General features: G+C 59.4%; 1 protein-coding gene across 2 annotated transcripts; it reads right to left on the minus strand.

Moving 5' to 3' along the window:
• Window positions 1-5,482: 5,482 nt before the first annotated feature.
• Window positions 5,483-11,594, minus strand: DLX4 (distal-less homeobox 4). Of its 2 annotated transcripts, none has more exons than XM_045488459.1 (3): window positions 10,595-11,594; window positions 6,945-7,141; window positions 5,483-6,703 (listed from the first exon to the last, which is right to left on the minus strand). In XM_045488459.1, exons 1-3 carry the CDS (start codon window positions 10,848-10,850, stop codon window positions 6,458-6,460), a joined length of 699 nt encoding a protein of 232 aa, XP_045344415.1. In that variant the 5' UTR covers window positions 10,851-11,594; the 3' UTR covers window positions 5,483-6,457. The 2 variants fall into 2 exon arrangements, with proteins under 2 accessions (XP_045344415.1, XP_045344414.1); XM_045488458.1 differs by lacking the exon at window positions 10,595-11,594 and adding an exon at window positions 7,877-8,240.
• Between the last annotated feature and the right edge of the window lie 259 nt (window positions 11,595-11,853).

Consider the following 11,853-nt stretch of genomic DNA (forward strand, 5'->3'; position numbering starts at 1 on the left):
GAGAGGTGGTCAGGCAGAGGAAGGAACCACTGAGTGGGGGAGCCCCCAGTCTGAGAGGGGAGGCCAGTGCCCTGTTCGCTAACAACCCAGTCTGAGGGGGGAGTACCAGTCCCGAGGGGTCAGGCAAAACAGGACACAGAAGGTGATCACGGGAGTGGGCTTCTAGGCCGGCCGAGGGGATTCCCGAGCAGAGGGGGAAAGAATGAGGTCCCCCCCGGGGGAGCCTTGAGATCTAAGTCGGATCATCTACACGCCATGCCCCGGGCCTCACGATTCGGCTCTATGTTCTTCAGGAGCTTGATGTGGGGAGGACAAGAGAGTGGGGGCCGCAGGCCAGAGTGGAATCCCTCACGCTGGCCAAAGGGTCTTTCTTCCATCGGACCCCCAATTTAACCGAACTTTAAGGGGGATGGTTCAGAGGAAGCTGAGACGAGTGTATTCCACATCTATTCCATACAGAGTGGCTCCCTCCCCTGGAAATGAAGTAATCTCTCCACTTTGGGGCCAGAGAAGCCGAAGGCCTGGCACTGTGAGGCATTGAATCAGAATCCTTGATGTTTGGAGGAAGCTTGGAGCCGACTCCTTTCCCTTCCTGGACTGGCCAGACATGTCCCCCAGGATGCCAATGGGGCTGCGTACCTTAGAGTCATCAAGCTATGGGGCTGGAGAGTAGAATGCATCTACTCTGATGAGGGAAGCAAAGCCCTATACTCAGGAGCTCCCAATCTGATGGGAGACAGGGGTCTGCCCGACAAAGCCCCAGACTGGAGTGGAAAGTGCTGGCAGACAGATATCAACCACTAGACACACACACACACACACACACACACACACACACGGGATCTGGCAAAAGCAATTATCTGAGTTTCAGAGAGGGTATGTAACTTGCCCAAGGTCACACAGCAAGGAGTGGCAGAGCAGCACTTTCCTACTTTCCTCATCAGGCTGTGATCCCAGCTCCCTCTTTGCTAGCCGGAGTTGCCCTCAGGGCTGGGGAGCAGAGGGATCAGTGAGGCGTATTGGAGAGGACCGTCTTTGGGGTCCTGGGCCTTGGCTGGAATCGCTGGCCGTGTCTGGGAGCCATGGGGTGTGTGCCAGGAAGGGCTAGCCCGCCCGGGAGCTCTTGCCAGAGCTCAGGAAAAGAAGGAGGCAAGCCTTCAGGGAACAAAGCAGATAAAGTCATAATAAAACGATCGGGTTTCTGTGGCCCTTCAGTCTCCCTCCCCAAGGGCTCACCAGGGAAATACTCCCCGAAAATAGGAGACAGAGAGCTAGCAGAAAGGGCCAGAATGAGAAAAGGGTGGGAGAAGAGAGAGAGAGAGAGAGAGAGAGAGAGAGAGAGAGCAAGACAGCCATCCCCACCCCACACGCACTCACAGCCGCACTCACAGCCGGGGAGGCTAATCTGTGTATTTCTGGGTGTGTTTCACCTCGTCTCTGCATGTGTTAAGTCCCTGTGCCTCTTCTTGGTTCACCCCTGTGTGTGGCAAGGATGTATCCTGTGAGTGTATTTCTCTGTGTGTCCGTGCACGGCCCTGGCAAGGCTCCACGCACGTGGCCTCACGCGTGCCTCTGTGCGCGGCTCTGCACACCGCAGCGATGCGGCCGTGTGTCTGCCTGCCTGCGTGTGCACCTTCTTCAGTGGAAATGTGTGTGCATGGGGGGAGTCCCCGGGCCGGGGTCCCTGCACCTGCCTGGCTCTCTGCACTGTCTGCGGCCTTTGTGTTTCGAGAATTGCGCTGGAAGGGACTTTAATTCCCTCCTGAACCCATCTGTGCCAGCCAGGAAAGGGGGGAAGCAGAGGCATGGACAAGAGGTCACTTGTCCCTCTCTAGGAAAGCCTTTTGGCTTTTCAGCTTGGAAGGGGAGAGGTGGCAGTCACCCCATAGTCACCGGGGACTCACTGGCTCCCCCCGGGACCCACAGGCAAGCTTCTCAGAGAAGGGGTGGGGCAAAGGCTGGAGCAGAAAGAAACCAGAGCTGGAGATCTCTTCGCCCAGCCTTGCACTGGGGGAAGCAGGGAAAGAGATGGCAGAGAAGGGAAGGCATGGGAGAGAAATACTTTGTGGGCCACCGAGTTTTTCTTTTCCACCATAATTGCTAAAATATTACTCACCTCGTGGAACAGGGGCTCCCAGGGAAAGGGGGATCCCAGTCCCTTGAAAACCAGCTGCCTGTGGGCAGGGCTTAGAGGGGTCTTTGCAGAGGCCTGAAGCCACCCTCACCGCCTGGTCTTAGCTCCCCCCTCCGCCCTTCGACCTGTAGTCCCACCCCCACCCCTTCCTAGGCCGCAGGAATCCCGGTAAGGAAAGGGTTATCCAGGTGAATGGGGGCGGGAGACACTTGTAGGATGCTTTTCTGAAGGAAGAGGCTTCAGTGGCCCTGAGGACAGAAAGCTGAGAGGAGATTTGCCACCACAACAATGGAAAGAATGGAGCTTAGACTCCCCCCCCCCCCCCCAACTAGCAAACAGCGATCAGGGGAGGAGAGAGAGTGGGTGTCTCATCACCTCCTTGGAAGCAGGAAGTCAGTGTAGCCTCCTCTGGCTTTTCCCCTCCCTACCCACATGGCTTACGCTTTCAGGGTTTCAGGGGGAAGTCCTGGATCTCCAAGACCCCGTCTACACAGGCCTCAGCTACCCGGATAACATTCCATCGACTCTGGATACAATCCCAGAGGCAAGTTCAGGCATCCAAACTCCAATGAGGTTTGGAGCTGAGTAATCAGCTGCTAGGGCTAAACAGACATTTTGTGGGGGAACAACCAGCTCCCCACCCCCACCTTGCACAGCAGATTTGGGGATGGGGGAGGGTCAGCCTGTCACTCTGTGGCTTCCCAGCCCCCTCCCACCACCCCGTTCTCCTACTTCCCACCTGCAAGTAATTTGGCCAATGGGAGGGCAGTTAAGATTGCAGTGTGGAATCCCTCTAGATCTGTGTGCGTTTGGTGGGGAGGGGCTCCCTCCTCTCCCCGCCCCCCAACCCCAGACCCTGAGTGCCCTTTTCCTCTTCACAGCAGCAAATTACTTGTAATTATCTCACATTGAAAACCTTCAGGAGCTGCTCCCCAAATTGCTTTAATTGAATTAATTGAATCTCATTTTGTTGGGGGAGAGAATGGGGGGGGCACGTCTTAAAATAGCATGTGGGGAGAGGGAAGGGAAGCCCCCAGTCAGCTTTTCCCGTGGCGGAGACCCTTGTAGGTGAGAGAGGGTGCCCTGGCCTCCCTGTTTCCATTTTCCAGCCTCAGCTGATTTCAGATGCCCTTTTGCATTTAGGACCTTGCCGGTGTCCTGCTTTCAAATGGTGATGACAAGGAATGTGTGCCGTGCTCCAGCCTCCGGGCCCCCTTCCTCCTCCCTACCCCCAGGAGGCAGAGAGGTGAGAGGTGAATGGATGGCAGTGGCAGTCTGAACTCACCCCGGCCGTGACCCCTCCTCCCTGATAATCACACAGCAGCTATAAATGCCATTTGTGAAGCGCGTACTAAGTTCCAGGCACCGTGTCAAGCGTGTTACAAGCACTATCTCATTCCATCATCACAGCTACACCGGGAAGCAGGTCCTATTAGCATTCTCATCTTAATGGATGGAGGAAAACCAGGCTCACAGAGAGGTTAAGTAACTTGCCAAAAGCCACACAGCAGAGCTGGACTCTTTGGAGGCCAAAATCCCCATTCTGAACAGATCAGTTTTGTACCCACCCCCCACCCCCCCCACCCCCCGCCTCCATCACTGACCCAATTTTCTCAGAGGGGAGTCTTCACAGGAAGGAACCACAGGTTCCCCTTCTATAGCTTAGATGGCTTGAGGGAGGTCAATGGAGCTCATCCTCCCCTGGGGTTTCAATCCCATCATCACCCAGGAGCCCAGGGAGACTAGACCAACTCCCAAGGGGAAAGGGCTCCTGTTTCCTTTGGAATGGTCGGGTGGATGGGGGTAGGGAATTGGGATGGGGGGGGGGGGGCAGCCGGCCTCTGGCTGGGAGAGTAATTACACTCCTTCTGCTACTTAACTTTACAACCTGGGCTGTTGTTTTAACGATGCGACTCGTGTTGGGCTGTCCAATTAATCTCGCCTTTGGAGGCTTTCCGAGATGGGGCGGTAGATCTTATCTTGGGTCTGTGGAAGAGGAGTGTGCAGCCTACAGTGGGAGGAACAGCCGCCCTGAGGCCTCGTGGCCTCAGAGAAGCCCTAGGGAAGGGATCTGCGGCTGCCCCCTCAGCTCCTGTGGACTGGGGCTAAGAGCTGGGAAGGCACGGATGGGGAGGAAGAGGCAAGTGTTTCTCCTCTTGGTACCCTCAGTCCTCACTCCTCCTGATCTTGGCTTTGGCGCACCCCATGCCTTAGCCATCCCCAGGATAGCACTCCATGGTGTTCTGGTGAGTGGGGGAGGCCACTGACCCACAAGGGGCCTAGGAGGGGCTGATCGCAGCCCCCCTCCCCGGGGTGGGGGTTCCACTGACTTGTGTACCCCCTCTACCCTACAGAGACTCCAATTCAGGCTCCTCTCTGGGGCCAGGGGGTTGGCTCCAAGTGCCTGAGTGGGCTTTTCCAACTAGGGCGGTCCCCAGTTCGAAGTGCTTGGGAACAGGTTTAGACAGTAAGGGGAAAGATGACTCTGGAGCTTTTTGCCTGGAATTGGAGGCTCCTCCCCCAATCCCTCAGGCCAAGCTTGGGCTGGATTCCCTGAATTATTTGCAGCCCTGTCCTTGGGCCTCTCTGCCACTGGGTGCTCTGTGTGTGTGTGTGTGTGTGTGTGTGTGTGTGTGTGAGAGAGAGAGAGAGCGCGAGAGAAAGAGAGAGAGAGAGAGAGATGGGGTGTGGAGGCCATGAATCTACCGCTGGGTCCAGGCTGAGTTGAGGGCCCTGACTATGCCCGTATTACTTCCTTTAACCAGGCACTTACCACAAAAGTGACTGGACATTTGTCTGGCTCCCCCATTTGCCCGCAGGGTCTGCCTCAGTCACCTTGTATCTCCAGGATCTCACAGAGCAGAGGCTTCACCAATGTTTGTTGGATGGAGAAGTCCAGTTCCTTCTGGGATTGTCTTCTCCTCTCCCTCCCCCTAGGTGGGCTGGGGCCTTTACGCCCCAAGGAGCACCCTGGGAGGACTGGACTGGCTCAGTGGGCATGTCCTGTCCCCAAGAGCAGGGAGCAGGGGCTGAAGATGGGGCAACAGGGGACTGCAAAGTGCCCCCGGCTCCCTCCAGAACTGGGCCAGGGGAGCATTTGTGAGTGAGGACCACTCCAACTTGGGTCATTCCCAGTATTAGCATCTTCCAGTTTCACACTGGAGCGAATGAAAATGGTCATCAGAACGTTCCAGAGCTACAAGCACAGAGCTAGTTAGGGGTAGAGGCAAAACTAATATCCCATCCTCTAGGTCAGTGCTGGAAGAGTCAGATGGGAGGCAAGAGAGAGATGGGCAAGCAACCCCCACCCCCGGAAGTCAGGAAACAAACACACTTCACAGCCAGGGCCCAGGTTTTTATACAGATTTAATCTCTGAAAGCTCGTGATGTGGAGGATGCTAGATCGGTTATAAATAGGAGCGGTTCCCTTGGACAGAGACAGCAGTGAGGAGCTGAACCACCAGCCCACCCTCCCTGTTTGGGGGTGTCTCTCCTTACACTCATCCAGAGAGTCTGCTTGTCCCCCATCCTCCCCAAAGTGTCGCCCTACTGGGTTTCCAAGAGGATGTGAGTGTGGGGATGATGGGTATTAAGGGTGGGAAAGGCGGCGATAGGCTCTTAATAAATACCCGTTGAATTAAAAGGATAATCGGATCCAGTATCTACTAAAACTGAATAGACACAGGAAAAAGAAGGCTTTTTTTTCCTTCTTTCTTAGAAGAACAGCTTCAATTACCCATAGGTCCACAAACCACATTTTCAGCATCGCTTCCACGTCCCAGGGGGGTGAGGCAGTCTATCTATCAGTCATGGGGGTAACGCGCTGACCTCCAGGAAAAATCGGTGGAGGGTGGGAGGGACTCGGTGGTGGTCGACTTGAAGACACCGGATGCCCACTTCACTTCCGCTTCTGCTCAGAACAGGGTGGGGCAAGGCACAAGGCACACAAGGAGGAAAAAATACTCAAGTGTTTCTTGTTGGTGTTGCCTCCAGGCTGGCGGGAGACTGCAGTCCAAGGAAGGGATGGGAAGACTAGCGGTCCTGTGAGGAGTCTGCCCTTCAGCCAGGGACTCTCCCTCCAGAGCCTCCGATCAGCTGGAGGGAAGGTGTCCAGTCTATGGTAGTGGTGGGGGGCAGTGGTGAAGACCAAAGTCCTTGATTAGGCTGTTTGGGTTACAGGGAGACATCCTTTTTCTTCTCTAGCGCCTTTTCCTCTTGAGAAAACCCATCTGGAGCTGGTTTCCTCCAGGACCAGAAGGGGTGCAGGTGGGCTGGGTCCTAGGCTTTGTGGAGGACTAGGGGCCGACCCACCCTTCCCGGGACTCACATCATCTGAGGTGGAGCCAGGACATCTGGGGAGTGATGCTGATACCAGGCCCCAAAGCTGTTGCTGTAGCCGCCACCGGTGGGCAGGGCCCCTGCCTTGGGTAGATCCCAGAGGGATGGGAGGGGTGGGGAGCAGGGAGACAAGGAGGGGGCTCTCCCAGGGAAGTCCCCTTCCTGTCCTCCAGAGTTCTGCTTCAGGAGCTTCTTGTATTTGGAGCGTTTGTTCTGAAACCAGATCTTTACCTTTGGGGAGAAGAGGGGAAAGGATGGAAGGTGAGGAGAAGAATGCGTGTGGAAGGGTGAGATCCAGGGAAAGGGACCCAGCAGTGGCGCGCAGGCCCCTTGGGAACGTGCCAGGAGAACTGTGACAACGAGGCTAGGGGGCTCCTCAGCCTTTCAACCCTCCCCCCACCCCGGAAGGGGTGAGTTCCCAGAGACCACATCAGGGGAAGGCTAGCTGCAGGAAGGATGGGGCCGGCCTCACCTGGGTCTGGGTGAGGCCGAGCTGCGCGGCCAGCTGGGCCCTTTCGGGCAGCGCCAGGTACTGCGTATGCTGGAAACGCTGGTTCAAGTGCTGCAGCTGCAGGCTCGAGTAGATGGTCCTCGGTTTGCGGAGCTTCTTGGGCGGGGCCTGCGGGCGCTGCTCCGAGGGCTCCGGGGACAGCGGCGGCTTCTCCGAATCTGGGGGGCGGCACAAGACAGTGTGCGTGGGGCGTTGAGAGGGTCGGACGCGCGGCTTCCTGAGCTCATTTGCATCTCGTTTGCATGTAGGCCTCAGCTAAGCAAAGGGCGCGGGTACCCGGCTCGGCCCTCCTCTACCTTCCGTTCCCCGCCCCCTTCAGGCGCCACGCCCACCGCACGCTAGGACGCGGTTCTTGCCCTCAGGGAGCTCCCACTCATGGGTCCTGTGACCCTAGGAAGACAGCGCCAAGGGACGGAGCGAGGGTACAGGTGGCGCCAGGGCCGGGAGGTCAGAGTTCAGGCGGGTGCGGTGGCGCCAGCTCGGGGTAGGGTGGGGCTAAAAGGCTCGGTCGGGGGCTGGGCTGAGGCCTGACCGGGGCAGGGCATTCCAGGCCGAGGGAACTCCAGAACAATGCTCAGAGGCCCGAGCCAGTGTTTGCGTGGCAGCCTCCCCGCTGCCGGGGGTGGGGAGGGTGGGGGTCGGAGGGGCCCGGCCAATTGGGCCTTGAGGCCAGGATGAGCACCCGCCCTCCCACCAGCATCCGAGAGTGGAAAGTGGCCTCAGGGTTTGCCATCCCCTATTGCGAGGCGCAAACCCCAACCCGAGGTGCACCCTGCAGGGAAACTGACCAGCCCTCTCCTCCCCCGTGGCCGGCTGGCTAGGAGAGGCGGCTCAGGGGCTCTAGAAGCCCTGTGGGAGTGGGACAGCCCCCTCCCGCTCCCCGCTACACTCACAGAGGGGTTCACCGCTCACGGGGAAGGTGGCCCAGGTTCGCAAAGCACGCAGCGCCGGCCAGCGCAGGCCCTTCGGGCCGCTGCAGGATCTCGCTGCCGTGCTGCCCCGTGAGATCTGGTCACCTCCTGCCTCCAGGCCCAGCCACTCTAGGAATCTTGGCGGGGGAACAGCGGCCCTAGAGTACGGGAGGTGCGGGGCGAGGGGTCCTCCTCTTCCCGTCTGAGCAGCCCAACCTGCGCCAATCTGCGGGGGGCACCCTGGGATCATTCCATTCGGGTGATAGGGCTGGGAGGCCCAAATGACCAAAATGCTCCCGGGCTCAGGGCAACGTTTGCAGCTTTCCACTCGGGTCTGCTGGGCCACTTCAGCCGAGAGAGAACTTGGCCCCGGTGCCCAGACGCAGCTAATGTCGGCTAGAGTCCCGCACCCTCACCCCGCCCCTCCTTCCTCTGGTCGTGCTCCCCCCGACGTGTGGTTCCCCGCCCTGGGCCGGCCGCGATGACCAGGTGCCTTCACCTCCCCCGCACCCCTCACCCAGGGCCCCGGGCGTTGCGGGCTTCTCAGATCCACCCCCACCCCGACCCCCGCCCCTGCCAATTCCCAGAAAAACCGTTGGGTTTCCGCTCCCCGCCCGCGCCTGTCCGGCCTCCCCTGCTTTGACCCTACCGCTCGAAGCCCCAGGCTGGCCGCCCAGCGACCGACCACCCGCGCCTCTCCGGCTGCGGCTGCGTGAACCACGAGCCTCGGGTGGTGACGCAGCGCCTAGGAGGCAGCCCCCGCTGCTGCTGGACTCCCCCAGCCCTCGGTGCCCCAGCTCTCCCAGAGGACGCCCCTCCTAATGCCTTCCCCCGACAGCTGCCCTTCTCCACACCAGTTGTGGCAAGTCACGACTGGATCTGTCCTGGTCGCGATTATGGAGCCCAAAGGCCTCCCTGGAGGCACCGCCGCGCACCCGCCCGCTCCCAAAGCTCCCTTGGAGCCAAACCTTCCCCTGCAGCGCGGGTGGACACACGGTGGGGCAAAAAGGAGGGCTCAAGTCCTCTCTCACACCCCCAATCATTCGGTCTAGAATGGGCAAACCCACCAGTTTCGGGAGGAAAACGCTACCATCTAGTCTAAGCACGTGTATGGTTTTCGTTGGATCCGGGGAAATTCTGTAAAGAAAAGGAACTCTCCACTCTCTGGCCCTTAGACCAAGCAGAGGGAAGACAAGGTGTGTGGAGGACAGGGATGAAAATACTGACCCTGTAAACAATTCTCTGAAGGACGAGGCGATCTCGTTCCCACCCGGCCACACACACATAGACACAAATGTCCCATATGAGCATATACTAAAGGGAAGTCCAAGGGATTCATTTATAGAACCTAGGTCATTTGTATAAAACAAACAAACAAACAAACAAACAAACAAACCTCCTCCCAACTGCTCCTCCTTTAAGGAGGACAGACACAGCAGCCTGGGAGAGGCAGCTCGCGCGTTCTGCACAGAAGGCACTTCACTTTGGGGGCTCTGAGGAAATTCTCTAAAATCCTCTTTTCTGGCCTCATGCAGTGAACACCAATCTGCAAGGACTAAGTGCCTGGAAAAGAGGCATCCACACCCGGTCCCAGGGCCTCAGCTTGCCCATCTGTAATCCAGTAGGTTGAGCTCCCAAATCTTTAGGGTCACTTCTGGCTCTGATGGTTTATGAGCTCATGTGTTGGAGTAACAGGGAAAGGGAGAGAGATGTCCTGGTCCTGGACTGACACAAGCAAAGGCACCCAGTAGATGTGCATCCTTGGAGGAGACTGTGCTAAAGACAGTTAGGTGGGGGCAGGGAGGGCAGGGGACCTGAGGTCTAATTTGGAGCTAGTACGGATCAGCATATACAGTTGCACGGGTTCTGCCCAATACCGGGCCCAGGACCAGGAAGACAGGCTGGCTAGCTCCTTGGCTTCTTTGAGGCCTTGCAGTGAGCACTTTCTCAGGGACTCAAAGTTGCTCCAGACAGCAGGAAGTGGGCCCTAACCTGTCCCCCACAAGGGCAAGGGGTGGATCCTTCACCAGGAAGGATCTGCATCAGGATCTATAGCTAGAGGCTGCCTGACCCACCTGTGGCTACATTCTTAGAACAATAGGTGGTGGGGTCCTAGCCCCAGATTCTTCCTAGCTGGAAGGCCAGCTTCCAGCCTCCATCAGGCATATTCAAGCACCAGCCAAGGGAGACGGGGAGGGGCCCCCAAATAAGCCCCCACTTCCACTGTCCTCCAACTGGGACCGCACTTCCAATTGTCTGGCTTGGGCTGGAGCACTGCTTTCGGAGACAAGACAAACCCGGAGAGGCGACTTGGGGAAGGGAAGGAGTACACGACGGAAAGAATCCTGGGGCAGGGGCTAGGCACCCACACCCACATCTGGATTGTTTCAGTTTTCCGTTACACGTAGGTGCACACCACCCCGCTGCTCCAGGGGGTGGGGTAGGGAGCCCTGCCGCCCGGCTTCACACAACTGCAAATCGAAACCAGGTCGGTCTTGAAAGGAGACCTAGATCAACTCGCCCCCGCCCCTCCCCCCTGTCTCCCGCCCCATCCCTTCGCCCTCCCCCCACCCCCAGATCCCTTGGAATCTGAGTAAGGTCTGCATCCCGCTAGCTGCGCCCAACCAGGCGAGGGCGAAGTTTAGGGACGCAAAGGATCAGGACCCCAGAGGTGGGAAGAGCTGCGGCGCCCGGACTTACCTGCCTTCGGCTCCTGCTGAGAAGGCGCCGCTGGTTGCTGGCAGGGCAGGTAGGAGTCTCCCGGAGTCGCCGGCGCAGTGTAGGAGTAGGGCAGGAGGTGGCCATACGGCCCAGAGTAGGGCAAATCGGAGGCGACTGCGGTTGCGGGGGACAGGCCAAGCGGGTAGGCAGCCACTACCGATGGGACAGGGGCGATGTCCGGGAATATGGCTTTGGAGACGTCCCGGCCAGGGAGGGAGCAGGGCAAAGAGGTCATCGCGGCCGGGGCCGGGGCCGGGGCCTAGGCCATGGCTCGGCACGTAGTCCGCTCCCTCCGCCAACTCTCTCTTTTCCGAACCTCGGGCGTTGGGACCGGATGAGCCCCCCAGCCAGCCTCCCGCACACTTAAGATCCCGGGGAAAGTGTCTCTCTGTGCCTTTTCCAGCGGAGAGCGCGCGCCAGGGAAAGGGGTTCCGAAGGGGTGCCCCCCATGGCTTTTCCCCTCCCCCCTAAATCCATGGGGGCCCCCCTCGTCTCGCTCTTGGGTTCGGTTCCCGGGACCCGACGGTGGCACCGCCCACTTAGACGCCGCGGATTGGCTACCGCACGCAGTGACCTCACGGAGGCTGGGGCCGGGGCCCGCCCCCCGGGGCAGCCCGCGGTAGGGAAATTCAGAACCGAGAGGTCCGAGGGGCGGTGCACACGCTCCAGGCCCAGCTGCCTCGGGGTCTTCTCCAAGAGGGATACTGGGGTGGCAGGGCGATTGGGGCAGTCTGGGAACCTCGGCCTCAATGGAAGAAACGCGAGGGAGCTGGCGGGGCCCAGGGCGAAGGGAGCAGCGCAGTAGCGGAGGCGCTTCGGCTGCGGGGGCTCAGGGGACCCTCCGTCGCGCTCTCCAGCTCCTGGGGATCTGCACCGCGGTTCTGATGCCACCGCCACCAACCCGCAGGGGAATCGAGACCAGACCGCCCGCGCCCGCAGCTTATTCAGCACGTCGGAATGCGTCGCTGCTGAGCCCCGGCAGTTTGTTGGTAAACAGACGCCGGGTCCGGGGAGGTACCGCCCCGCGGCCAGCCTGCCCCGCACGCGCGCGGCGCACACGCCCCCGCGGGGCGCCCTTGGCCTGACACGCCGCGACCGCCGCGACTGCGCCTCACCGCGCCCCCACCCCCGTCCTGGCTTCCGCTTCCGGCAGGGGCCCCGGTGCGCTTGCGACAGCGCAGCTCCAGCGGGCCCCCGAGGCCGCTGGAGGGATCCGCCGTCCTGGCTTCGCCCGCGCG

Source organism: Leopardus geoffroyi, chromosome E1 (assembly GCF_018350155.1).
Source record: "Leopardus geoffroyi isolate Oge1 chromosome E1, O.geoffroyi_Oge1_pat1.0, whole genome shotgun sequence".
NCBI lineage: Eukaryota > Metazoa > Chordata > Mammalia > Carnivora > Felidae > Leopardus > Leopardus geoffroyi.